The 27,125-nt window shown below is 31.7% G+C and overlaps 1 protein-coding gene across 2 annotated transcripts; it reads right to left on the bottom strand.

The window, feature by feature from the left end:
* Positions 1-203: 203 nt before the first annotated feature.
* On the bottom strand, positions 204-25,289 carry LOC139528448 (zinc finger Y-chromosomal protein 1-like). 2 transcript variants are annotated; one of them, XM_071324426.1, is made up of 9 exons: positions 25,203-25,217; positions 25,001-25,062; positions 19,702-21,141; positions 19,013-19,222; positions 18,518-18,648; positions 17,084-17,160; positions 16,525-16,611; positions 14,884-14,966; positions 204-860 (listed from the first exon to the last, which is right to left on the bottom strand). In XM_071324426.1, the coding sequence occupies exons 3-9, from the start codon at positions 21,124-21,126 to the stop codon at positions 567-569; spliced, it is 2,307 nt and encodes a 768-aa protein (XP_071180527.1). In that variant the 5' UTR covers positions 21,127-21,141; positions 25,001-25,062; positions 25,203-25,217; the 3' UTR covers positions 204-566. The 2 variants fall into 2 exon arrangements, with proteins under 2 accessions (XP_071180527.1, XP_071180526.1); XM_071324425.1 differs by lacking the exon at positions 25,001-25,062 and having other exon boundaries at positions 25,203-25,289.
* Positions 25,290-27,125: the final 1,836 nt, after the last annotated feature.

Here is a 27,125-nt window from a genome sequence, read left to right as displayed (position 1 = left end):
GATCACCCACAATTTGTGATGCTAGTTGTTACATGTGTTCATTCTTGTTTTTGTCTTTTTATCTATGTTGTTTTGTTTGTAATGTTTGCCATGTCATTGTCATTTTCTCTTTCGCTCATTAGTTTTGAAGAAATCTTTTCTATCTTCCACCTCTTTTTTTATAGGTGATTGAATTTAAAGAACAGAAAATCAAAAGTCATGTAAATGGTTCAATCAGCTTTAATAAATAACAACATCTTTCATGAACTTTTATTTATAAAACTTATGTTCTCAGCTTTTCTGAACAAGAAAGGATTGCGAGCTGGACAAATGGCACTAACTTTTGTCTTTTGTTGAAGACAGTGAGCTGTTGTCTATGTCTTCAGTAATCTTATTTTGCAACTGGGTTACTGTTTAATTGGCAAATAGCTTGGTTCAAATCTGTTTTCAGTATTAACAACATATAATTTAACAAACAAGAAGGCCCCAGGGCTGAATAAATCACCACTATTCTTTTGTTTTGTTGTCTAGAAAATGTTAACCTCTAATATCCAAGTTTATGGTGAATGTAAATTAGTTTTCCAAAACTATTCAGTTAAATCTTGGTAGTCTTCTTCTGTATTATCTTCCAAAGGAGGAACACCACAGCTCTCTTCTATTGGTCTTGTTACTATCGATTCTGCTGGGTTCACACCTGGTTCATAAAGTTTTCTTCTAGCCTCCATATATTCATCAAAGCCTGTACCTGTTTTTACAACCTTTTCGTGTAATTTATTAATGGAGACAATCTCTAGTTTATGCATATTCTTCAAATGACTGTTCAAATTTCCTTTTAATTTACAACTGTACTCACATAGATGACAAGTGTATGGCCGTACCTCCTGTAAAAAACAATATACATACAAAATAAATTGATAGATTGATTATTTAACACCACTTTCAGAACTATTGTGCTATGGTACAGTGGTAAGTTTTTATTGGTGGAGGAAGCCAGAATGCCTCAAGAATCTACCGACCTTAAGTATGTAAACTAATAATCCTATTCAATCAAGATTGGAGTTAAATGCACCTGCCATGAGCATGATGAGCAGGATTCAAACTCACAACCAGTGTTGACAGACTAGTGGAACAGTAATTCCACTTCTTAGATCTCCCTGCTACCAAGACCCATTTGAAACAATTTGTATACGTCGTCAAAATTTTGACTAGACGTATTATGGTATACAAATGTCCGGCGTCCGGCTGTCCGTCTGTTTGTCCGGCGTCCACATGTCGCACCGTAACTTGAGAACCTCTTATCCGAATTTCATGAAACTTATTACAGTTGTTTCTTATGATGGTCAAACGATCGGTATAATTTTTGGTGAAAACAGGATTTAAACTTTTTGAGTTACGGGACTTTATAACTAAAACAGGGGTGTGCATTTTTCACATGTCGCTCTGTATCTCAAAAACAATTTATGATTATTGCTTTAAACTTCACACACTTCTTAATTATATTAATCCAAAGATCTGTATACTTTTTGGTGATGATTTAAAATTTCATTTTAGAGTTATTGAGTTTTTTGTAAAAAAAGGGGGTGGGTTTTCACATGTCGCACCATATCTCATAAACGATTTAAGATTATTGCTTAAAACTTTACACACTTATTAGTTATATTAACCTAAAGATCTGGATACATTTTTGGTGATGATTCAAAATTTTATTTTGGAGTTATTGAGTTTTTTGTTAAAAAGAGGGGGGGGGGTTCACATGTTGCATCTTATCTTAATCAAAGAGCTGAAAGCTCTGAAGAAAAATGACGCCACTGTCTCTAATATTGGGATAGTTTTTATGCAAGTCTTGATTTTCACATACCGTAATTAGTTTAACAATGCAACATGTCTCGTAAGCATATAATTGATATTCGTATATATGTGTGTGTGTGAAGTGAAGGTGACAACTGGCTGTTTTTTTAAGACAAATGAATAGGTCAAGACTACCTGAATTGTACAAATAAATACCGTAGAAAGGCTTGTATATTTCTCACTGGTACATAGTCTGAATCCGGGTCCGTTCGCGCCCACTCATGTTCGCCCCCTTTCACTTTCACACCCTAAATGTTCGCACCCAATCTTAATTGGTTTTGTGTTTAATAACTCTGTAAGCAAGTGTTTTCTTAATAAGTATAATTGTTGTCATTGTCTCAAAATAAAGTGAGACAGCATTTTTATTTGTGTTGAATAAATCTTAATCATGTTTTGGATAGCGTATTGTTAAAAATAATAATAATCCTTTCTAATTAAAGTGGTATTTTTTCAACGTTTTATTTTGTGTTGAATAACTCTTAATCATGTTTTGGTAAGTGTATTGCTATAACTTTGTTTCATTGACTTCTTTCAAAATGAAGTGAGATTCTGACTATGTTTTTTTCTGTGTGTTGAATAGATTTTATCATGTTTTGGTTATAATAGTGGATTGCTATATTTTGGTTCCTATATTTTATTGTTTCGTTGTTTCAGATCAAAGGGACCAAGCTGTTAAAAACAATTATCTTTTGTGTTTTTCCTTTAAAATCTTCAATGTTTTACTCATACCAAGCTATAAATACATTCAGTATTTACACCAAAGCAATTTAAAACAACAATCATTATTTTCCAATTATTCAACTTGAATTTGAATTAAAATTGAGCGCGAATGAGTAGAGTGCAAACCTTGGGTGCGAACGTGCGAGGTGCGAACCTGCAAGGTGCGAAAGTGTATTGGGCGCGAACAGACCTGATACCACAAAATATTAAGTAAATAATCTTTTTGTTACTGTTATCAAAGGTCTAATGAAACTCAGGTAATTTCAAACATTTGTCAAAGAATTCTAGTCAAACCGGCACCTGGTTAAATTGGCACCTGGACAAATCAGCACCTGGTTAAATCGACAACTGATATAGTCAATTCGTCACCCATGTTAAATATATATTTTAACAGTATTTTAAGCAAAAAGAGTAAAAATAAGTAAGGGGTTGCCAGAATTTTTTTCAGTATTTAAGCAAAAAGAGTTAAATACTAACTTTCACATTTTTGGGTGTTCATTGTACATTTTGTATATATTTATTTTTCTCAACTAAATGACATTTTGGTGTATTTTTAATGATATATATGTAAACCTCAGATCTGTGTACGACCTCAAATCTGTGTCCGTTTCTCAAATCTATGCCCCATCGTGACGTCAATCGCTAATCTATGTCCGTAAAAAAGATTCGGCCTCAAATCTGTGTCCGATTTTCAATCGTGGCGTCATTCGCAAATCTGTGTCCGTTAAAAAGATAAGGTCTCAAATCTGTGTAATGTATTTTCCAATTGTTTCGCCATGCGCAAAATTTATGCCCGTCTAATAAGTTCCGCCTTATAGGTTTTTTATTTCATTAAGTAATTTCCCATAATTCAATATTAAGTTGGTGTGTGTTCTCCATGTATGTGCAAGAGCTGAAGTATAGTATGCGTTTAAGAAATTCCGGCTAAATTATTTAGCTGGTATTTATAATATTGTTTCAAGTACGGTCTTATATGCTTTTTGTTTTATTAAGTCATTTTTCCATGTGTGTGGTTAAAATCTTTGCATGCGTGGGTTATTATTATATGAGGTCTTTAAGAATGAAACTACACATATTTATTTTACTAAAAAAGACAGCAAAGAATGAATATTTGTTTGCAACTTCGACGTACTTCGTTTTGTCTTATGAATTTGTTCATATCGCTGTTTCGTTGACATTTATACCACTTTATCTATGTTTTTCCTTAAATACTAGTATCAAAAAATCATTCTAAATTGACAAAAGTAAAACGTTCTTTATATTTGAAATATTTGTGAATCACAATAAAACATATATCAATTGTTTGGTCTTAGCTGATATCTATTTAGTTCAAATAGGGGGGGGGGGGTTCCGGTAGTTGGAACCCCCCTTTTTTTGGCCGATCAATGCATTTGAATGGGAGCATATAGTTGGAACCCCCCCCCCCCTTTACTCTGGGTTGGGAACCCCCTTTTTAAAATGGCTGGATCCGCCACTGCACTTGTTTAATGTTTGTTCGGTGTGAGTTAATGCTCCGTGTTAAAGGCCGTACTTACACCTGTAATTGGTAACTTTTCATTGTTTACTTGATGACGTTTGTTATATGTTTTACGTCAATGAAAGGACATAGATTTGAGCCAAAAATGGCCACAGATTTGAGCAAATAAAGGACATAGATGCGAGACAATACAGGACATAGATTTGGAACGTCTATGACGCAATATTAAAAAGGACATAGATTTGAGGCCGGACATAGATTTGAGGCTTACATATATATGAGTAGTCAAAATAATTATTACGTCTGGCAAGGCTTTTTTAATTTTATTCTGGGACACCTTTCTATGACCGCAAGGCTATGTTAATTTTTTTCTGGGACGCCTTCCTACGAACTTCGTAGGAAGACGTCACAGAAAAAAAATAAAATAGCCTTGCCAGACGTCATAATTATTTGGACTAATACATGAGATATTGGATATTTTTATGCATTATTTAAACCAGTTGAGCATTTTACAGGATTGTTTGTTTAATGCTTTTTAAACTTTACTGAAAAAAAAACACCTTAAATTTGCTTATTATTTGGCATGAAAGTTTGATTTATTGAAAGGGACTCATAGTTTTCCATTTTTTTTTAATAATTGTCTAATTGTTAAAACAACAGATTGGGTAAGGGCTTCGTTGTTTACCTTTATAGACAATAGACAATAGACAATATTTTATTCGCACAAACACATTTACATTAAATGGTTATGGCATACAAAATTAAAACAATAAACTGACAATAGTTAAATTGATTATAACTATATTAGAGTGACAGTGGTATTCACAGCGAAGAAGAAAAAGGCTATAAATATCAACAGTTTACACATTGTTAATGTTCATGAACAATTATAAAAAAGAACACAAACAAAAATTAGGTTGCATATTAAACAAAGTTACACAGATGTTCTTAATAAAAGACAATCATTAATATACTTTATGGTGATTTTTATAATGACTGGTAGACTGCTATTTAAAAGTACAGTCAAATGATTTAATGTTATAGTGGACTGCAATTTAATAAAATTGAAATTAAGATTTTTATTAATATTTTGTATATAGGTATCCCTTAATGATTTATAGCATGGACAGATTGAGAAGAAATGGTATTCATCCTCAATTTCTTGTCTGTTACAGGATAAGCAAATGCGTTTATTTCTTTCAATGTTGGTATAACGCCCTCTTTCAATTGCTAGGGAATGCGCACTTAGTTTAAATTTACTGAAAACTGATAGGTCGGTTTTGAATTTACATATATCAATATATGGGGGCCTTTTTCTAATTCTTTTAGTATGACAAAAGAAATTTAATTTTTCACATTTATTGATAGAACAATTCATAATTTGATAAGCCTGGTCATAGATTCTTTGTTGGATACTATTTATGTGATATTTTAAATTAAAAGTATTAAAAGTGAGATGACCAAAACCTAATTTATTTAACCAGTCTTTTACAATGTTAACCCATTTACTTGTTTTCTCTACATTATTATATATTTTATGGACTAAAGTGTTAGGAGAGTTTACAATGTGGTTTAGAAATTTTATAGCTGAAAGGTGAATTTTAAAGTACAAAGGGATTCTGTTTGTCTCAGTTAAACAGGCTACATTTGTTGTTTTGCACTGTACTCCTAAAATTTCTTTAATAAATTTAATATGTAAATGTTCAAATGGATCTGAATCTTTGAACACTTGGCTTACACCCCAAACTTCACTTCCATAAAGAGTTATTGGAACAACTAAAGTATCAAATAATTTTTCAAGCATACTGCAGGAATTATCTAAAGAGACTGTTTTTTTAATTTTAAACCAAGCTTTTCTTCCTTTTTCCATAAGATTTTTTTTTGAATGATTTAAACTTCCTGAACAATTTATAGTTATTCCAAGGTAACAGATAGATTTAACAGTCTCAAGATGTTCTTTTTCTACTTTAAAATAATTACAATGAGATTTTCCATTAGAATTGAATATTATAATTTTTGATTTTTGTTTGTTAACATCAAGTTTCCATAGGGAACAAAATTTAGTTAACTCATTTAGTGCATTTTGTAGCCCTTCTTGGGTTTCAGACAATAAAATAATGTCATCTGCATATAATAATGATGTTAGTTTAACATCTCCTATAATAATTGGTTGAGTGTTTGCATGATCAAGGTCATTTACAAGGCCATTTATATAAATATTAAACAAAGTGGGGCTAAGTACATCCCCTTGTTTTACTCCGCAATTTGATATAAATTCATGGCTAATACCATTTTGAAATTTAATTCTGCATTTGTTGTCATTATACATTGATTGGATGACGTTAAAAAGTTTGCCTGGAAGTCTGTTTTGGAGTAGAATGTAGAATAAACCCTCCCTCCAGACAGTATCAAAGGCTTTTCGCAGATCTATAAATGCTGCAAAAATTTTCTTTTTTTTAGTTTTATATTTGTCTACAATAGACTTTAATGAGAATATATGATCTGCTGTTCTAGCTTTTTCTTTGAAGCCAATCTGATTTTCACTTATCAAATTATTGGTGTTAATAAACTTCATAAGTCTAGTGTGTATAATTTTATTGAATAATTTTCCCAAATTAGAAGTCAATGAGATACCTCTATAATTAGAGGGGTCAGATTTGTTCCCCTTTTTATGAATTAAAGTAATCAGACTTTTGTTCCATAATTTTGGGAAGCTGCCTTTCTTAAATACTAGGTTAAAAAGTTTTAATAGGGGTTCTAATAATACTGGCATACCGCATTTAATCATTTCGTTAGAAATTAAGTCTTCAGCTGATGATTTACCATTTTTAAGTGTTTTAACTGCATTTAAAATTTCAGCTGGCTGAATGTGTTTATTAAATTCGTTGTCAGAGTTGCATGTATTTAGTGTCTTTTTTAAGGCTGTTAATTTTTCAATAATTATGTCATGGAATTTATTGTTTTGGATATTAGAAGTACTGTTCATTTTTTTAAAGTAGTTTATAAATAATTCTTGATCAAAATTGTTTTCCTCTTTTATTTCTGAAAGAGAACTTAATTTGTTAAGTAAATTCCAAAATGTCTTTGGGTCTTTTTTCATATTTAGTGAAATTTGGTCACAGATTTGACTCTTGTAACTTCTTTCTTCTTGTTTACACCTTCTTCTTAATTTAGATTTGAATGAGTAAAATGATTTTCTATAGGATCCATTGTCTGGAAACTTATTTACAAGTAAACAGTACTTTTTAACTGTAGTATGGAGGTCATGACAAGAGTCTGAGAACCATGGTTTTTTATTTTTCTTAATAGGCCTATTCATGATTTTCTTTTGAACAAATTTAGTGGATAAAAGTGCTGTATCACACAAAATAGCGTTGAATTTTTCAACAGCTGAATTACAATCAATCTGTTTATCATTTACAAATTCATCTAGTCTTTGTTTTACATGTGAGTTTTGAATGTTTGTAGTATAACAATCAATTGCTTTGTTATCCCAAATAAATTTACCAGGGAGAGGATCTAATTTTGTCTCTATAGTTTTACATTTGTGAAAGCAAGTAAGTAAAGAGCAACTGATAGGACAGTGATCTGATATTGGCGTAAAATCACTAACTTTAAAGTTTCCTATGCATTGTAATAAATTAGAAGACACAAGTGTATAGTCTACAAGACTGGAACCATTATATGTTATACATGTACATTTGCCCAAAGGGTCTCCAATAGTTCTTCCGTTCAGTATTCTGAGTCCGGATTCTTTACATAAATCAATTAATAACTTTCCACTCTTATTTGCAGATTTTGAATCAAGATTATTTCTTAAACTATGTGAGTCAATTGAATAATCATTGTCTTTTGATTTTGGGAATTTTGCTTCATCAGAGATAACAAAATCTGGAATAGTATTGGTGTATGCATTAAAATCACCTTGAATTACAATATCTCCGAGTTGACTATAGTGCTCAATATTTCTTAGCAACTTTGAATAAACTTCATTTATATCTTCTGTACAACCAGAAGAATATTCTGGTGAAAAATATACTGTAGCCATAAAAATATCATTCTTAAGATTAAAAAAATGTTTATCTAGTTTAACCCATACAGCATTATTATGAGTACAAGTTAGTTTGGATATACCTTTATATATAGAACTTCTGACATACAGAGAAATACCACCAGAACCACGTCTGGCTCTTTTATGTTTTTTTCTGGTACTATTACATATAAAATCAAATCCAGGAATATTATCAACAGGTTTACCACTGTCACTCCAAGTTTCAACAAGACTAATAATATGCATTTTTGATACAAAATTTACAAATGCATGATCAGAAATTTTTTCTGAATTTAAACCTTGAATATTCCACATGCCAATGTTAAGGTTATATTCAGTAGAACTAAATTTTGGCATTATTTTAGTAAAATGATTTAAAGTATAAGTTAAAAGGACAAAATTGGAGTTGATTTTGGATGATCCTTTGTCAAGGAATTGATAATTTCAAAATTACAATGAATTAAATGATCCATTTTTTGTATTTTTACTATAAATGGTTAATAGAAGTTTCTTTCTTTTTATGATTTATCATATAACATAAAAATGGGGGGGAAAAAAAATCTTTTCCTTTTATAAACAATATAGAATGGAAACAATGGTGTTTTTTTTCCTCTTTCTTATTTATACTATGAATATTCATACTTTATATATATATATATTTGAAAAGAACAAATAAAAACAACAACAAAAAAAAACAAACCCCAAAAACATTGATTTTTAGTCATATCTTGACTTATCAGGCAAATAAGTACACCAAATTACAATTGTTTTTCAACTATAACATGTATAGCTTTTGATATCTAATTAATAATACTGATTGTACCAAATGTTTACGGATAATTTGAAAAGCCATTTTGGTTACTTGGTTGGTTAAATTGGCCCCATGGCCACGGATAAAACGGCAAAGGCGGTAAGTTGACTGGTGGTGCTTGCAGGAATGGCGTCCTATGTAGATTATTGTTCATGTTGAATGTTGTTGTTTGTGGAAACGGTTGTCGTTGACTAGTATTCATGTTGAATTGTTGTGGTTGTGGAAACGGTGGTCGTTCTCGACTATTGTTCATGTTGAATGGTTGTGATTGCGGAAACCGTGGTGATTGTGGAAACTCTGGTTGGAGTTGAATATTGTTAACTCGGTTGTTATTATAATTTTTGTATCTTTCGTTTGTTAGACGATCCTCATGTGTTGAGTATTGGTTATATTGGTGGTCATAACGTCTAGTAGTTTGATTGGGTTGATCCCTTTGTCTTGTGGTTGACTTGTACGGTTGTGATGAATTGGTTTTCGAGGGTGTAATGTTCATACCTTTTTTCAAAAATTTAACAAGCGATGGTATGCCTTTAGTAGTGTTTAGGTGCACATGATCAAAGTACATATTGTCTGCTGGTACGAATGGATCTAGTGTTCTAATAGTTTTGAAGCCTTGACTGGCAGATAGTATTGTTTGATTTGCCATCTGCACTTTATCATATGGAATATCTTTCCTTTTCAGTATAGGGAGAACATAGATTTGCGATTTAGGCCATGTTCTTGTAATTTCAGAGAATAACTCTTTGAATTTGTCCTCTTTAACCCCGTCTCCACGAAGGTCTCTTCCTCCAATGTTCATAAGTACCTTTTTGGGATTTAATTTATAACCGGCCTCCTGCACATATTCTATACAACTGTCAGCCCCCCCATTTATATAGTTTATTACTGTAGATTCATATGGGTTGAATCTCCTTGCTTGAATTCTTCTAATTATGGAATCACCAAGAATGAGATTGTCTATGTCTGTTCCTGGTTTAGTATCATCGCCTGGGTGTATTTGAGAACTATCTATACTTTGATCGTTGTTGTTAATGTCCTTCGGCTTGTCCAGGATATTGTTGAGAGAAAATGCAGTCTCATCTTGTACGTTTGGTTTAACTTTTTTATGTTTATCATGTTCCTTTATAATTTGTGTTTCAAACGTATGAAATTTTTCTTTAAGTTCTGTTATTGAATCCTCTTGTTCCTCTCTGTGCGATAGAACTGATTTTTGAATAATATCCAACTTGTCCATAATTTTAATTTGGTTTATATTTAAATCTTTTACTTGTTTATCAAGTGAATTAGATTTCACATGTAGAGACTCTATAGATGTATTGTTATGTTTTATTTTGCTTTCTATAGTACTAAGTTGTTCTTTGATATGTTTTGTGAAAGTCTTGAGTTGGTTTTCACTCTTTGACGATAAGTTGTCAAAATCATTAACAGCATGTTTGATATCTGAAACTATACCAACTATAGAGACAAGTGCTGTATCAACAGTTTCAAGCACAGTAAAAATGCTGTCCAGATTTGAGTGAAGCGTTTCTTGGTGATGGGCCACTTTGGCTTTCGGAGTAAGTGTCGATTTTTTAGACACTGGTGTTGATGTGAATTGTTTATTATTATGCATTGATGAAGGCGAGTTGCAAATATTGTCTTTTTGTTCGATCACTGTCATCTCTGGATCTAAATGTAATGTTAGTGAGCTGTCATCTAAAGTTTTAGGTATAGTGGCTTCCTCGTCAGGTTTTTCTTTCAGTGAAGCTGTGGTTTGGTTAACGTTAATTTGATTTTGTGGATTACAGTTGGGTTGGGCTTCCTGAACAATTTTGACAACTTCGTCTTTGAGAATTTGAAAGTACTTTTCTTCGAATTTTGCACATTTTGCACCTTGAATAACTACTGACCCAGTTTTATATATGTTTATCTTTATTTGAAAAACAGTGCCAGATTCATCGGTAGGTGTTACTTTGATGACCGAGGGGTTGCCACCGTCTTTAATCAAATGTGATGCGTCATTTCCAAAATGGGACAGAAGTACATTTTTCCATACTTCGGTATGCTCGGTTTTGAATGTTACATTATTTGTTCGGCCATCAGATTGTTTATGGATTAACGGATTTTCATTGTTTTTGATAGCATTGTCAATTTCCCCTCCTGTAACACAGTCGTCGAACTTTGCTGGGGGTTTTGATAATCTGGAGCTCATGTTTGTCTCCGAGAATGGCGTGATAAATGAGTATGCTTACTATTCTGTATTTTCGTTTATATTTTGAAGGAATCGATCCTCAATTCAGTGTCCTTTTAACTTATTTTGTTTCTTATTTAAAAAACGTGGACGTCGCCATCTTGACCGGAAGTTTTTATACACAACAACATAATTTCACTTTGGTTTCGTTGTTTACCTAAATACACAACAACATATTCACTATGTACTTGGTAACAGTTGTTAATTAATTGAATAGAAAATATTATAACAAATATTATTGGATGCCGAATTGACGTCAAATAGGTGCCGATTTGACTAGATGCCAATTTAACCAGGTGCCGACTTGACTTGTACGTTTCAATTCCTCTGCGATCGTTTGCGGTATTTTCTTGAGAAAAACCTATTTTCCATCATCAAAGAGAAGAAGAAACTGCTTGAAAATGATTCTGGAACGCTTCATGATTGTTAAAATAAGTTAAATTCACTCAAAAAACAATTTTAAAACTTGCGATGTTTAAACAGGAAGTTTCAAAAGCACGTGTAAAAAAAGAAATTAACCGGTGAGAGTGGAAATCCGTATAAGATAAGATAAGAAATTTTATTTTAAGTCAGGTTACATTAAATACAAACATAAGCTCTGTAGAGCTTTTTGCCAACATGACAGATACATAACAGATATCACTATAGTACGACTTTGAAAGCAAAACAGTTCCATCCTTTTGTAAAACAGTCTTTAATATACCTATCACATTAATGTTTGAAGGGTCTTAAGCTTATTCAAACCATAAAAGTCGGTATGAAACACCAAAACGGAATGAACAAAAACCGATTACGTTTTGTAGTTTACAAATTCTAAACTGGTTCCCGTCAAACTACAACACTTTGTCCGAGTGTAGTGGAATACAAGCAGAAACCAGTTAGTTTGTAAACTGGTTCCTGGCTGATTACTACACAATGACCTCTCATGCATAATTAATGATAACACAAGCAGATTCCAGTTTGTATAGAAAATAGTAAATACGAAACCAAGCGCGGTAGGCAGAGAAATGTAATGAAGTTCAGGTCGCCAGTAATGGAACAATGACTGCGTCATTTTCCAAAAACCATTAATGACTATTGCTTAAAACTTTACACACTTCTTAGTTATCTGTATATTTTTTGGTGATGATTCAAAATTTGATTTTAGAGTTATTGAGTTTTTTTGTAAAAAAAGTTTTTTTTCACATGTCGCGCCATATCTCAGAAACTATTTATGATTATTGCATAAAACTTCTCACACAAGACGAAGGGTGTATCATTATAAATGATAAATTATCGTTTGGGTGACAATAATCGCCAACAACATTAAGTTCCTGACTTCTTTTAAAACATGTCATTACATTTTTACGGTTTAAATTTTAAAATTTGTAAGAGAGCATAATTGTTCATAGTTTTTTAACGCCCGTCAAAATTTTGACGGGACGTATTATGGTACACAAATGTCCGGTGTCCGTCCCTCTGTCTGTCCGTCCCTCTGTCTTACCGTCTGTCCGTCCGTCCGTCTGTCCGTCCGTCCGTCTGTCTGTCCGGCGTAAACATGTCGCACCGTAACTTGAGAACAACTTATCCAAATTTCATGAAACTTAACATAGTTGTTTCTTATGATGGTCAAATGATCTGTATACTTTTTGGTGAAAATAAGATTAAAACTTTTTGAGTTACGGCACTTTGTAACTAAAACAGGGGTGTGTTTTTTCACATGTCGCACCGTATCTCAAAAATGATTCTTGATTATGGCTTAAAACTTTAAACACTTCTTAGTTATATTAATCTTAATATCTGTATACTTTTTGGTGATGATTCAAAATTTTATTTTTGAGTTATTGAGTATTTTGTAAAAAAAGGGGGAGGTTTTTTTTACATGTCGCACCATATCTCAAAAGCGATTAATGATTATTGCTTAAAACTTTACACATGTCTTTGTTATATTAATCTGAAGATCTGTATACTTTTTGGTGATGATTCAAATTTCATTTTTGAGTTATTGAGTATTTTGTAAAAAATGGGGAGGGTTTTTTTACATGTTGTGCCGTATCTCAAAAACAATTTATGATTATTGCTTAAAACTTTACACACTTCTTTGTTATATTAATCTAAAGATTTGTATACTTTTTGTTGATGATTCAAAACTTTATTTTGGAGTTATTGAGTATTTTGTTAAACAGGGGAGTTTTTTTTTACATGTCGCGACGTATCTCAAAAATAATTTTTGATTATTGCTTAAAACTTTACACACTTCTTTGTTATATTAATCTAAAGATCTGTATACTTTTTGGTTTTGATTCAAAATTTTATTTTAGTGAATTTATGTAAAAAAAAACAGGGTTGGGGATTTCACATGTCCCGCTGTGTCTCAAAAACAATATATGGTTATTGCTTAAAACTTTCTCAGAAACTATTTATGATTATTGCATAAAACTTCCACACAAGACGTCGGGCGTATCATGCGCTCATGGCGCAGCTGTTTATTAGGATATTAAATTCACAAAGGTAATTTTACGGGTACACTAAATTAAAGAAATTTCTGGTATTTAACATACATGACATATGCATACATGTATGTAATTTCAAAATCAATGTAAACTTATTTCTCTTTAAATACCTATTGCACCATTAAATTTTGGTTTGTAACTTGTTCCAATGAAAAACAAATCCATTCATTAATTTTATGCATATTCCTATTTCAATTGATTCTTCTGACTACTAAAAACAGTATAAATGATGAAGTTTTGTCATTTCATTAACTGATTAAGGAGGTATGTTACTCAGTTTCAAAATAGCTAGCTTTAGTATGCATTGATAGGGGATTAATAATGGAACCTAAAGAGCAAAAATAAAATGTAGATCTTGATTTTTCATAGCTTTAATTTACCATTGATAAGTTTAGGTGCTCAAAAACTATTAAAAAATTACAACGATTTTATAAGACTTATACAGATGGCTTATAATGATACATGTAAAAGATTTATAATAGGAAAAATATAATCAATGATCAAAATTTTCTAAGGCATTCAAATGGATAAAACCAGAGGATTCCGAAAAATCTGACAAAAATTTCAAAACCTGACAAGCGAACATCCTTAAATGCGACATTCTCAATTGCACTTCAGAGATCTGCTAGTATGAAGTTATACATGTCATTAGCAGTAACAATGGAGGAGACTAAGCATTTAATGGTACAAAAGCCATGATTCTGTTTGTCTTGACTCAATATCTGCTTCAGGAATTGAAAACTTCAATCAAAGTATAAAATTAGACAAGAATGATACTTTTAAAATCAAAAACATTACAGGCCAAGACCAGGCAAACTCAGTACAATTGCTCATTCATTTGCAATTCACAAAAGCAAAAACAATCTTGACGTGCCCAGATGCCTCCCATTTTAAAGTAAATGGCATCTTTTTCTCTGATAACAGCAGACTGCATATTTATATTTAAAGCTCCAAATTGTTCCTCTTTTAAGGAAACAACCATTTAACCTAGCTAAAGGGGGATATAGTTTTATAAGTTTGTTTGAGAAAATTTAGACAAATGGACACATTAAAAAAAAAATCAGCTACAAATATACCAAATTATTTTTTCTTACTTAGATGAAACATTTTCAATGCTCACAAAGAAACAGTGTGTACACCTCATTTAGAATATTTTTTTGAATTGAATTAACCATGTTAAGCTTTGCAACCAATCAATTTTATCTAAAAATTCAGTTTATTAGATTGTTATGAGAAGCTATATATGATTGTAACCACTATAATATCAATACTTACAGAATGTGTACTCTGTTGATGAACTTGTAGTGTCGTCTGTGATCTTGTTGTGTAACTACACTTGTCACACTTAAAAAAGTTTGCTGAAAACAAAAATTGAGAGCTTAAGAAGGGATAGCCAAATTGCATTCATCAAATTCATAATTTTGTTATGGCATTTAAAAGCATATATGCACCCTCTTCTGACTGCATAATTAATTATCTACACATGATACAATGTAAAAGATTCTGTGTCTGCCAATATTTGATTGAATAAATAAAATATGAAACTACTTTATTTGACAATATTAACATGATTAAGTTTAGGTTGTCTATATTATTGCAGTTACAATAAAGTCTTCTTCATTCATCTGAATTAGTTGTGCTTGTCATAATATTGTTCCTTATTTCTTTTAGCATTTAAAATTCTTTATAAAAGCAACTAGGAGCTGAAATTCCTTATTTGTTCCAAGAGAAGATAACTCCTGACAGACTTAGTTTTTGGAAGCATTTTTTTCATCAATAGTTTTCTTTAACATTTCACCTTATTTTCAGAGAAGCAGATATTTTAAAATTGGTCGACAAAGCCTTTTTCTGGCAGCTAAGTTTTTGATCTTATCTTTCCAAGTAAGGATCATTTATAGATTCTGCCATACATTTTCACTGCAACTTTAGGTAGAAGTTGGCCAAGTAGTTTCAGACAATAAGATAAAAGTGCCATTTTCGATACTTCTTTTATTAAAGAACTTAATGCATCTTTTTATAATTTTATTGGGGTGTAAGGAAGCACATTTTGAATGAAGTGTATAAGAGCTTCATTCTAATATTATGTGCAATCGATCAACGCTTTTACAACCCTATCAAATTATAAAAGGGAGCATTTAATGCTTGTAATTATATTTTTAAGCTACAATCATGATATTAAGAGTTATATCAAGCTTTTCCTTTCTTTTTCTCCATAATGTTTTAACATTGTCAGGGATATCAGTTATACTAGGTGTTGTATGTTATACAGAATTTTTTTTTTTTATAGGAGTGCACAATTGTTGTTAGCCAATCAAAATTGCAGATTCAAATGAAACATACATAATCTCACCCCTTAATTTATTGATTTTGTATTTACATTGTTTTATAGATCAAATTTATTCATTCAGTGTTTATTCACTTGTTTGTTTTCATATGTCTTTTAATTGAGTTAAGCCATTTCAATTGATATTTCATATTGTGTCTTTCTATGTTGTGATGTTACACTCTTGTTCCATGGCCAGGTAAGGGTGAAGGTTAGTACCTAATACCTATTAAAACGTTTAAATCCACTGCATAAATGTAAGCACCTGTCCTTAGTCAGGAACCTGATGTTCAGTGGTTGTCATTTGTTTAGGTGTTTATAAATGTTTCTTGTTTTACACTAGTCATTTTTTTGGGCCTTTTTATATCTTGCTGTTCAGTGTGAGCCAAGGCTCAGTTTTAAAGACTGTACTTTGACATGTAATATTTTACTTTTACAAATTATGACATTGATGGAGAGTTATCTCATTGGCACTCATACCACAACTTCTTACTGGTATATCTATAATTACATGTAATGTAATTGTTATCATTTACAGTTTTGGGGTTTGTTCTATTGTGATTGTGAAGAGAGAGAAAACTTTAAATACTTACAGCCATGTGTATTGTTATAGTGACCTCTTAAACTCTTTTTGGTTTTAAACTTTTTAGGACAAATAGTACACTGGAAATCTAAGGAATCTGAAGAAAAAAATATTGTATAAAGCAAAACTTTTGAAACCTAATCTAAACAACTTCTGAAAAATATCTTTAACTATGCAAACAGGATGACATATTGCACTTAGCTATTAGATTCCAAAGTTCATAATGGTGCAAGCATGCACACACAATTTCAAATTTGACACACTAAAGAAAGAGTCTGAGTTATTTGCAAACTAAACTATGAATCCTGAATTTCCTCCCTTACAATAAGGCATGCTTTCCCAAATCAAAGATGTTTATTATTACAAAAGGCAAAATATCACTTTATTATATTAGCACAAATATCATGAATATCACAGTCTTAAACACAAGCTTAAGCACTGTCTCTGAATTTTATTTTTTCCTTTAAGCCTTTATACACTGTTATATTAAGGTAGATAGGGGAAAACAATTCCAGAGACAAGTGCCTGTGGTCTAAAACCAGTGACATTTTGTAATGTTCTTAAAATACCTGAATGATTTTCTTGTTGGTGTGTCTTTAAATAACTTGGATAAAAACAATAAAAATCACATGCATCACACTTAAATCTGAAAAAAAACAAAGCATTAAAGACAGTGTAACAGTAGTGTTTGTCATAATTTTCATACAATATTTTGACTCAAATAAAAAAAGAAGATGTGGTATGATTGCAAATGAGACAACTCTCTACAAGAGACCAAATTAACACAATAATTAACAACTATAGGTCACTGTATGGCCTTCAACAATGAGCAAAGCCCATACCGCATAGTCAGCTATAAAAGGCCCTGAAATGACCTTGCATACTGTGTATTTCATTGAAATGGTGGGATACCAAATTTTGTGGATTTCATGGATATTATCTTATAATTTAATTTTGGATTTAACGCATCTTCTGATTGGCTGACATTGTTTTGGTTATCAGCTCATAGACATAATTTTGTCATGTGACCGTGACGTCATCAACATTTTTTCATGGTTTACTTCGGTTTAAAATGGAATTTAGAATTAAATTATAAGAAATGACTGTAACATTTTTTCTGTCTATTTGAAATATAAACATAAAAAATGTGGTGCACACTTTAAAATAACACACTACACGGGTAAGTGTGCACAACATTTTTGATGTTATTTCGAATAGACAGAAAAAATATTACAGTGATTCCTTAAAAGGTTTGTATGCAGACTATGGAAGAACAAAAACAAATATCCACAAATACAATTTTCTCTCAATCCACAAAAATAAAATTAATCCACAGAAGGAATGTGGACAAAAAAATTTAGATTATGAGAGCAGTGTTTTTTTTCATCATTATAATCATGATTATATATGTGTGTTATTTAGACAAAAACAATAGCTTTTCTTTGTTTCATCACCAAACAAGATTAGGACTTGATGGATATAATGGTCAAATTATTAACGTGAAATCAAACATCATGACATCCCTAAGAAGCCTAAGGTTTTAATTATTAAGGCAAAGTCTAGCATAATTATGATGTCTCAAAGCTGTCATACTAAATGTGCTTTTTAATATACTTATTTCACCTGTGTGAAATACTTGGTTGGCCGACATAAAATTTGTGAAATACTTGGCTTATTAGACCCACATAAAATTTGTGAAATACTTTGCTGACTGACATATATTTGTGAAATACTTTGCTGACTGACATATATTTGTGAAATACTTGGCTGACCAACATAAAATTTTTCACCTGAAACATGTACCACTTTATCAACCTCTAAAGTTCATTGTATTTAGGGAATCTGTATTTAGTTGTTAATTCACCAGGATTCTGATATTTAGTCAGGAATTTGGAATTCAGTTTTATGATGACGCAGGAATGGACACCATATTTTCAATCATTACTTACAAGTTCCTTCTTTTCCAGGAATTTTGGTTAAAGGATCTCATAACTCCTACTTACGTTTTCATATTGTCTGGAACCGGTTCTTTATGTCTATTATGCAGGTGTACAATCAGTGATGTTTTATTCTTTGACTTGAATGAACACAAGTGACATAGATTAAAATTCTTGTGTTCAGCAGCCAAGTGTTTCTGAAAATAAATAAAAGCAAAAACTATGCATCTAAATTTGAAAACTACCTGTTTTAAAAGGGTTTTTAGGTTTGTCATAAAACTTTACTCAATTCTAAGTACACAACATGCACAATTTGTGTTTGAAACATCAAATCTAGTATGTTTATTGTTTGATTTCTGAATACGAGTACACAAATGGTTCTCTAAATTTCTATGACTACCAGATTTATAGTAAAGGGAGCATAATAATGCAAGTACAGGAGACACTTCACCATGTTCACTAAGATGACAGAACATATAGATATCCTGTTGTAGAAACTTTGCAGGCAACACAAAAATCAATCAACTTGACTTTTCTTACTCATATACATGATATACTTACCCTAAGTTCATGTTTCCATCCAAATACTTTATCACATTCTTTACATTTAAACTTCATTTCCTCTTCTTTATGAAAAGAGGAATGAGATCGTAAGCCTCCTTCTGAAGTAAATTCCATTCCACAAACATGACATACTAACTTCTCTTTTTTATACTTATGACATCTCATATGATCCTTCATATTTCTACTTAAACTTTTATAGGTGCATCCCTGCAAAAAATTATAAAAAACATTACATTGAACCAATGTTAAATGAATGTATATATCTCTTTGGGTTAAATAACTACTGAAAACCAAATAATTTACTGGAGCAATTTATTTTTCGTGGGCTAGAAAGGACTAATAACGTGAAATAAGGTATCCACTAAAACTAATATATTGTGTAATATTGGTCATGTTGGTTAAAATATGTTTTGATTACATGTGACAAACCTGGACATTTCACTGAACCAATGAATATCTTTACCATCATGACCATTGTTTACCGGTAAATATCAACTGTATGTTGACTGAGCATCGGCATGTGATGGTCTAAACATAACATAGAACCAATGGATATCTTCAGGGTGAATGTTATTTGATATAAACCAAGTATACCTGTATATTACACGCACCAATCTTTCTTGGTCAATAATGACTCTACATGTATCTTGACTGAACATGAACATGTACATGAACTTGTGACATACCTGTACATTACACTGAACCAATGGATATCTTTTAGGGTCAATAACAACTCTATGTTGACTGTACATATGAGAAGCATACAGACATGGCTCTACACCAATATAATCACACAGTTCACAGGGGTATGGCTTGTGAAGATTCCTCATATGATCTGCCCATTCTGCAAATGTCGGATAAACTAAGTTACACTTGACACACTTTCTCCATGAAGGTTTAGGCGTCAATGAATCTTCTGTAATGTCAGATTCAATGTCTTTATTTCCGTCAGTACTGTCATCGTTAACATCAAGTTTGTTTTTGTTGATCACATCTTTTTCCTTTCTCAAATTCCTTGTTGAAGTCCTTTTCTTCTTCTTTATTGTTGTCTTTTCATCAATGTCTGAACTTACTGAACCAAAAGATCGCTTAGTACCACTCTTCACAGAAGTCTTTTTATTTTGACCTTTTGTAGAGTTCTTTTTTGAAACACTGTTGGATTTCTTTGTGCATACCTCTTCTTTTTGGTTAGTTTCTTCATTGTTAACATATTGCCTGACAATTTTTTCAATATGATTTAAAAACTGTCCACCAGGAGGAGAACTAGAGGGTCCCGAGTTGTTAGTACTGTCATTTTCAATTGAACTGGTTTCCATGCCATCATCATTTTCATCACTACTGTGATCCTGATCATTTTTAATATCAGTTACCTTCAAAAACAAATTGTTCCCTTCACTGACTGTTTTTAATTGTGCTGCTTGAATATTGTCATTTCCCGTGGGTATTGCACTGATATTGTCGTTATCAAATGAACTGGTTTCTAAGTCATTTTCATCACTACTGGTTCCCTGATCATTTTTAATGTTGGCCATCTTTGGATAAAGATTGTCCTTTTCACAAACTGTTTTGGTTTGTTTAGTGGGTACAAATGTTACATTAGCATTTCCTACCTCAGGAATTGTATTTGTGCTTTGAAAAGATCCATAACTAAGATCAGAAGGAGAACATGGCTCTTTTTTAATATGTGTTACCTCCTTAAAACTGTCATCCCCTTTATTATTTGAAATTAGATGTTGTTCTGTAACAGGACATTGCTGTTTAAGGGTGTCATATGCAGAGCTTAAATTTAAATCTTCACAAAGTTTCACAAGATCATTATAAAATCTCTCCTCAATAACTAATTCTCCAGAGTATAAAAATATCACCACAGCTTCAATCACATGAATACTGAATTTTGTACAGTCTATTTGCAGTTTTTCATTTGTTTGTGATATCTTGCTGTAGATGTGTTTTTCACTGTTGGCTGCTAAGATAATGCTGTGTATATTTGCAGTGCCATCACATGCTTGTAGTGTAACATCACAGTTAACTCCCCTTTGCTGTAACTGATGCAGTGAGTGGAATACTTGATCTTTGTATCCAGAAACAAAAACACTGATAACTTCATCCATTTTATACTATGTAACCTACAAAACATATTCATGGTTAATTTATACAACTAATTTATAAAGTGTTATTTTTATTTTTCATTCCCTAAACTTAGGGAGCTACCATTTGATTTTTATGGGGGGGCTAGGATGAAAAATTTTGTCCTGCATTTTTTTTTTAGCTGTAATCTCTGTCCTGACTTTTTATTTTTCACTCTAATCGGTCCTGCCTTTTTTTTGTTAGTTTATCCTGACTTTTTTTTACCTAAATTGTCGTCCTGACTTTTTTTTTTGCAAGTGTCACATCCTGCCTTTTTTTTTACTCAAAACTCCTGTCCTGTCTATTTTTTTCAAATTTCATCCTAGCCCCCCCATAAAAATCAAATGGTAGCTCCCTTACAGAAACACAAACCAGGGTACATAATTTTTTTTATGTGCTGATATTTTTTGTCAAACAATGGAAATTCCAAATACATGAAATATTTTCCAAAAGTAAAGTCTAGCAATTGCTACATGTGATCATGTAGAGTGAAAATTCTACAGATGCTGTGTAAGAAAAAAATCCTATTTTGAGGTTAAAGTTTCTAGATTCGAAAGTTTAAATATCTATGTACGTTTTTATACTTCATTATACATTGCATTGTCATAATGATAGTATTGTCATCCCAATTTGAGAAATATCATTACACAGTAAGTAGTGTTAAGACTGGGCATTTCAACTGATGAAAGCAAAATTTTTAGCACTTAGCCAAAAGAAAAATATTATAAATATATATATTGTCATGTTTGTTCAGACCCCCCCTCCCCCCCCCCACAATAAATAAAAGAGCAGATTTCCAATGTCCCCAGCATTGCACATGTTTTATTTATCCAAGGTACAAGGGCAATGACTACAAAAAAAAAACATTTTTGTTGTTCTTTCATTTTTTTTTATAAATATCGTAGAGAAATGAAGGCTTCGTAGTAAATGCAATTAATTTTTACAAGGGGCATAACTCTGACATTAAATATATTTCATGAGAGTGCTAGCAATGCAATTTTCCATATAATTAATATTTTCAAGGGAAATAACTCTTTTGAAAATAATTTGATCAGCACTGATTTTCAAATGTGTTTTGAGCATGTTTCAAAAATTGAGGATATAAACCTATAATACAAATTAAAAAAAACTCTAATTGTACACATGAGAGTGCACTCTGTGGTGAGTGCTATAACAACGCAATTTTCAATAAGATCAATATTTCCATATGAAAACATTGATGATATAAACCTATAATATTGATTTCATAAAAATCTGGTAAGAATTGTAAACATTAGAGCGCTCATAAAGCAATTTTCCATAGAATTATTATTTCCAAGGGGCAGATACCTCTTTAAGAAATAATTAATCAGCAATGATTTTCGAACTTGTCCAAGACACTGCTGATATAAACCTATGATATATTTCAACAACAAAAAAAGAATTGTACATATGAGAGCACTAACAGTGCAATATAACATATTAATGTTTCTAAGGGATATAACTTCTTTTCAAATATCATTGATTTGCATTGATTTTCAAGGTGTCCAAGACATTACTAAATTAAACCTATGATTAAATTTCATCAAAAACTGGAAAGAATTGCACATGTTAGTGCTCACAAAATGTATAAAGCAATTTTCCATATAGTTAATGATTCCAAAGGGCATACATTGTAACTTTAAAAAAAATAATTGATTTAATCTGATTTTCAAACTCCCCGATTTAAACCTATGATATAAGTTGCACAAAAATCAGGGGAAAATAAAACAAGAAATGGTGCACACTGTCAGTCAAAGGTAGTTTTTATACTTCATGTGCTACTTGGATTACTTCATATATTCCTGAAGATTTTTACTTGCATATTATCTAAAAGTTAATTTGTCAAGATTTAGATTATCTCCCCTTAAATTTCTTTAAAAATTTACTTTAACATCAATGATGATCATGAACATGTTAATAGCAAATTTATTTTATAATCTCTGACATTTTCAAGTATTCAATTTGGAGTCTAGCTATCAACACAATCATTATCATGATGACTGAAACACTTTTTTCTTAGTTTGCTAACTTATCTTGATAGTCAGATAGTTATAAAAGAACTACCTATTAAGCAAATGAATCTTTGTAACCCATATGAATAAGTGGTCACATGTAACAAGTCAATTAACTGCTTCAAAAAAGCTCTTTGATTATGCTTTTAAATATATAGGCAAATTAAATATTTTGCTCAAATCCTTGCTGAGATATGATCAAATATGAAGCCTGGATGTTACAAGACTGTTGCTTTTAACTATATATGTAGACAGTATGGTCTGATGTAAAGTTTTTTCAATTTACTGTTTAAAACCTGCATGAAATTTCAGTCTTAAAATGCCAATATTTTAACCACCAGCCATCCAACAGAAGAAAATAAAGGTATTCTGTGAAACAGACAAGTTTAAACAACCAGTAATAAGTGCTTTTGATATAGATTCAGTGCAATCTGTTTAAAGAAATACAATTTTTAAGGGGGTTCGCGGGTCTAAATCATTTATATAGGATTTCTCTATATTTTTCTATAAATGAACTTTATCTTATAGTTAATAGAAAATTAAAATAAAAAAGTGGGGTCACCGTTCATTTGCGCTCACAATCTGCCTTCGAAAGAAGCATACATTTTTGTAAAGGTGGTTGAAGTAATAGGAGAAATATAGGTAATATCGAAATAAAAAAAGAAATTTATTACAGAAATCTCTCAAATTTTACAATAATTTAGTTTAAGTACAGCTTATATGGAAATTATATTAAAAAATATATGTCACCGATGAGTTAAAAAAGATATTTCAATTTTAAAGCCAAAAAAGGGCATTTTTCCACCAAAGGGAGATAATTTGGAACTTTTTCAATGATGTACACATTTTAAATGTCATCTGGGGCCAACACGAATTGATTGTTTTGAATGATTTTTGTACCATATGATAAAGTAACAACTACAAAAGGTAATAAATAAAATTTGTAGTGAAAAACAAATGTTTGTTTTTCTCTGAAATTTTTATACCCTCGAGCCTCCTTAAATGCATAGAACTTCATATTTCACTTGCTTCGTACGGACCGTTAGACCTAGACTATTAAAACAGCACATTTTGCACTCTTTTAATGCTTTTATCCACTTTTCTTTGTGTTCAGAGTTCACAAATGAGTAAAACACATGAAATAAATACCACAAACACAAGTAGATATCAGAAAAAAAATGTCAGAGAAAAATTAAGGATGCTGCTTTTGCAAAAATACCGGTATTGAAAAAAAGTGAAAAAAGCTACTTTTTGTGCTCTTGTGTGTGTCCCCGTCTTGTGGTCTGTCTATACACCAGAGACTCTAACTCTCAAGCCTCCTTGTGGGGTTTTTGATTAGGTCATTAATTTGGCATTTTTTAGTCCAAATAATTATGAAGTCTCGAAAGGCTATTTTAATATTTTTTCTGTGACACCAATTATAGCCTTTCAAGAGTCATAATTATTTGGACTTATAAGTCTATCAGTTTTTATAATGAATTATTTGATTATTTCTAGACAAAATATTTCATAATAATATTTGATTATTTGATAATCTAGGACTATTCTTGTTATATTAGATTGTTTAAAACAAAAGTTAATGATTATGTGATTTTCTTGACATAATATTTGTGATTATGTGATTACTTTGACACCCAATGTGGGCCTCACTCTCCATACACTAACAAAAAATATACTAAACTAAAATACACCACTGAAATTTTTCGCCACAAATGGATTTTTTAACCATATATCATAAAATTTATCGATAGATGTCGTATCAAGTTAGTTTGATCTTTGTTTTGTCGCAGAGAAGATCTATCTGTCAATACCAAAACACACATACCGTGAGAACACTAATCAATATCTCTGAATCACAATGGTGTATTTATACTCCTTCTAACCGATCTAAAATATTAGTACAGAAATGAGTTGTTTATCATAATTATTAAAACAGCAGACTAAATAAGCGTAAAGTGTTATTTCTTCGTTTGGTAAATACAGTATTTTGGTTAATTTTGACTGTTAGACAGGAATTTTCTACTTACGGACAATCACCTGTAGTACCAGGGTCGACTCACAATCCTGATGTTATCAACTCGTCCCAAGTAAACATCCTAGTAGTTTCGTCCCGGTTCCTGTTTGCACCGGGTAGTTGGTCCGAGACCACAATTGTCGTCACCGTTGTTGTCGTCTATAGTCCCTAGTGTTGACAGTGGGTTACTTGCCATTAATTTTTATACCCCTTCCAAATTTATTTCTCCATGTTTAATGCCTCAAATTGCAAGTAGGGGGGTGAAATTACACTGTAAAACAATTTGAGTCCAGATTGAGAATTTTAAAGGAAAGTAGTGATTTGGTCCAGCTGAAAAAGGTTAAAAATTAGCACTTTGGAAGCTGTCAAAAGATTTCAAGACGCCCTAAACATAGAATTGTCCATATTTTGAGTTAGAGCCGATGAAGTTTTCTATAATTTTGATATAATATGGGATGTCCCAAAAGTAGTACAACACACTGTAAAAATTTCTTTGAGAAAGCGCAGTTGGGATATTTTTTATTTTCATTTATGTTCTAAAAGAAATGCACTACGAATTAATTGTGTTCTCGGACCAGTTTCGCCTAATTTTAAGAATTTCTTCATTTTATATAAACTGTCAATTTTTAAGTATTTTTAAGTGTATTTGACCATGGATAATGTGTCATCAAGGACTTTAAAGAAGGTTAATAAGTCTTTGATTTCAGAATTATTTCAAATAAATAATGCGACTGCATGCACACCATCATGGCTCGGTATATTCTCATAGGCGGATACAAGGGGGCGGGGGCTTTGGCTTTTGTGGGAAATTGGCTTTTGTGAGAAAAAAATTGGTTGATTATATAGGGAATCACTGAAGCATGACTGGAGCGGGCCCCCCTTAGGTCAATGAGCACCCCCACCCCCCACCCTTCCCCTTTATGAAAAGTTCTGGATCCGCCACTGATTCTCTAATTGATTCAGTCTATGATATAATTGTTTTTTTTTTTTCTCAACTTAAAAAATTGCCAACTTCCTTAGCATAATATTTTTCTACAAAATGACTATTTTTAAAATTATTGTGCTTAATTCTTTTTCTACATTTATACTTCCCCTCATTAAATATATATCTGCACAAGGCTATAAAACCGAGTCAATCTGTTCTTTCGTTGGTCATATTGTCAAAAATGTTACTAGACTATTACATGGTGAATGGACAATTGACTAAGTTTCAGGACTCTACAAAAAGTGAGAAATTTAAATCAAGAGAATATGACAAATAAATTCTATACGAAGTATGAACACCGCGATCTTCGACTTATCATACATCCGAGTTGTAGCTTATATTATACAGAAAGAACAAAATTATGTCCAGAGGCGGATTTGGGGAGGGGTAGTAACTGGAGTTGATCCCTCTTAGGTAGTCAGTGACCCCTTTTTTTTTAATTTCTGGATCTGCCAGGGCCGCCCACTGATGTTCCCGGAGGGCCATGTTGCAGTGGACAATAAAACCGTTACCCATAACCTAAAAAGGTTTTGCTTGCAAACTTGGAAAAATCCAGGATGAGTAAAACGTTTGATTTAAACGACTATAATAGTGAATCTTTGAGCATTTAATCTTTCTTTTCTGTTAAATTTTAGATTAAAAAAAAAAAATAGTTTAAAAAATAAACGTTAGCTTCAAGGGATAACTGACATTTGACAACGTTTGACACATTTAAACTCTTTTATCTAATAGTGAAAAAGACATTAAAAGACAACAATAGACACAATTCAAGACAACGACTGAATGTGTAATGAATGTACCCGAAACCCTCGTATCAGTTGAGTTGGCTCTCTTCTCGTTTTCATTTTAGCACCACTACAAATGGACAAGTTATGTAGCCACGGGCCTGACATACTGAATCATCAGTCTGGTATCTTGGCTGGGGTATTTCGCATGTTACTGCATGTAAGT

The sequence above is a fragment of the Mytilus edulis genome, chromosome 6 (genome assembly GCF_963676685.1).
Source record: "Mytilus edulis chromosome 6, xbMytEdul2.2, whole genome shotgun sequence".
Classification (NCBI taxonomy): Eukaryota; Metazoa; Mollusca; class Bivalvia; order Mytilida; family Mytilidae; genus Mytilus; species Mytilus edulis.
Note: the sequence above shows the minus strand (reverse complement) of the source record. Positions and strands in the feature narration are given on the sequence as shown.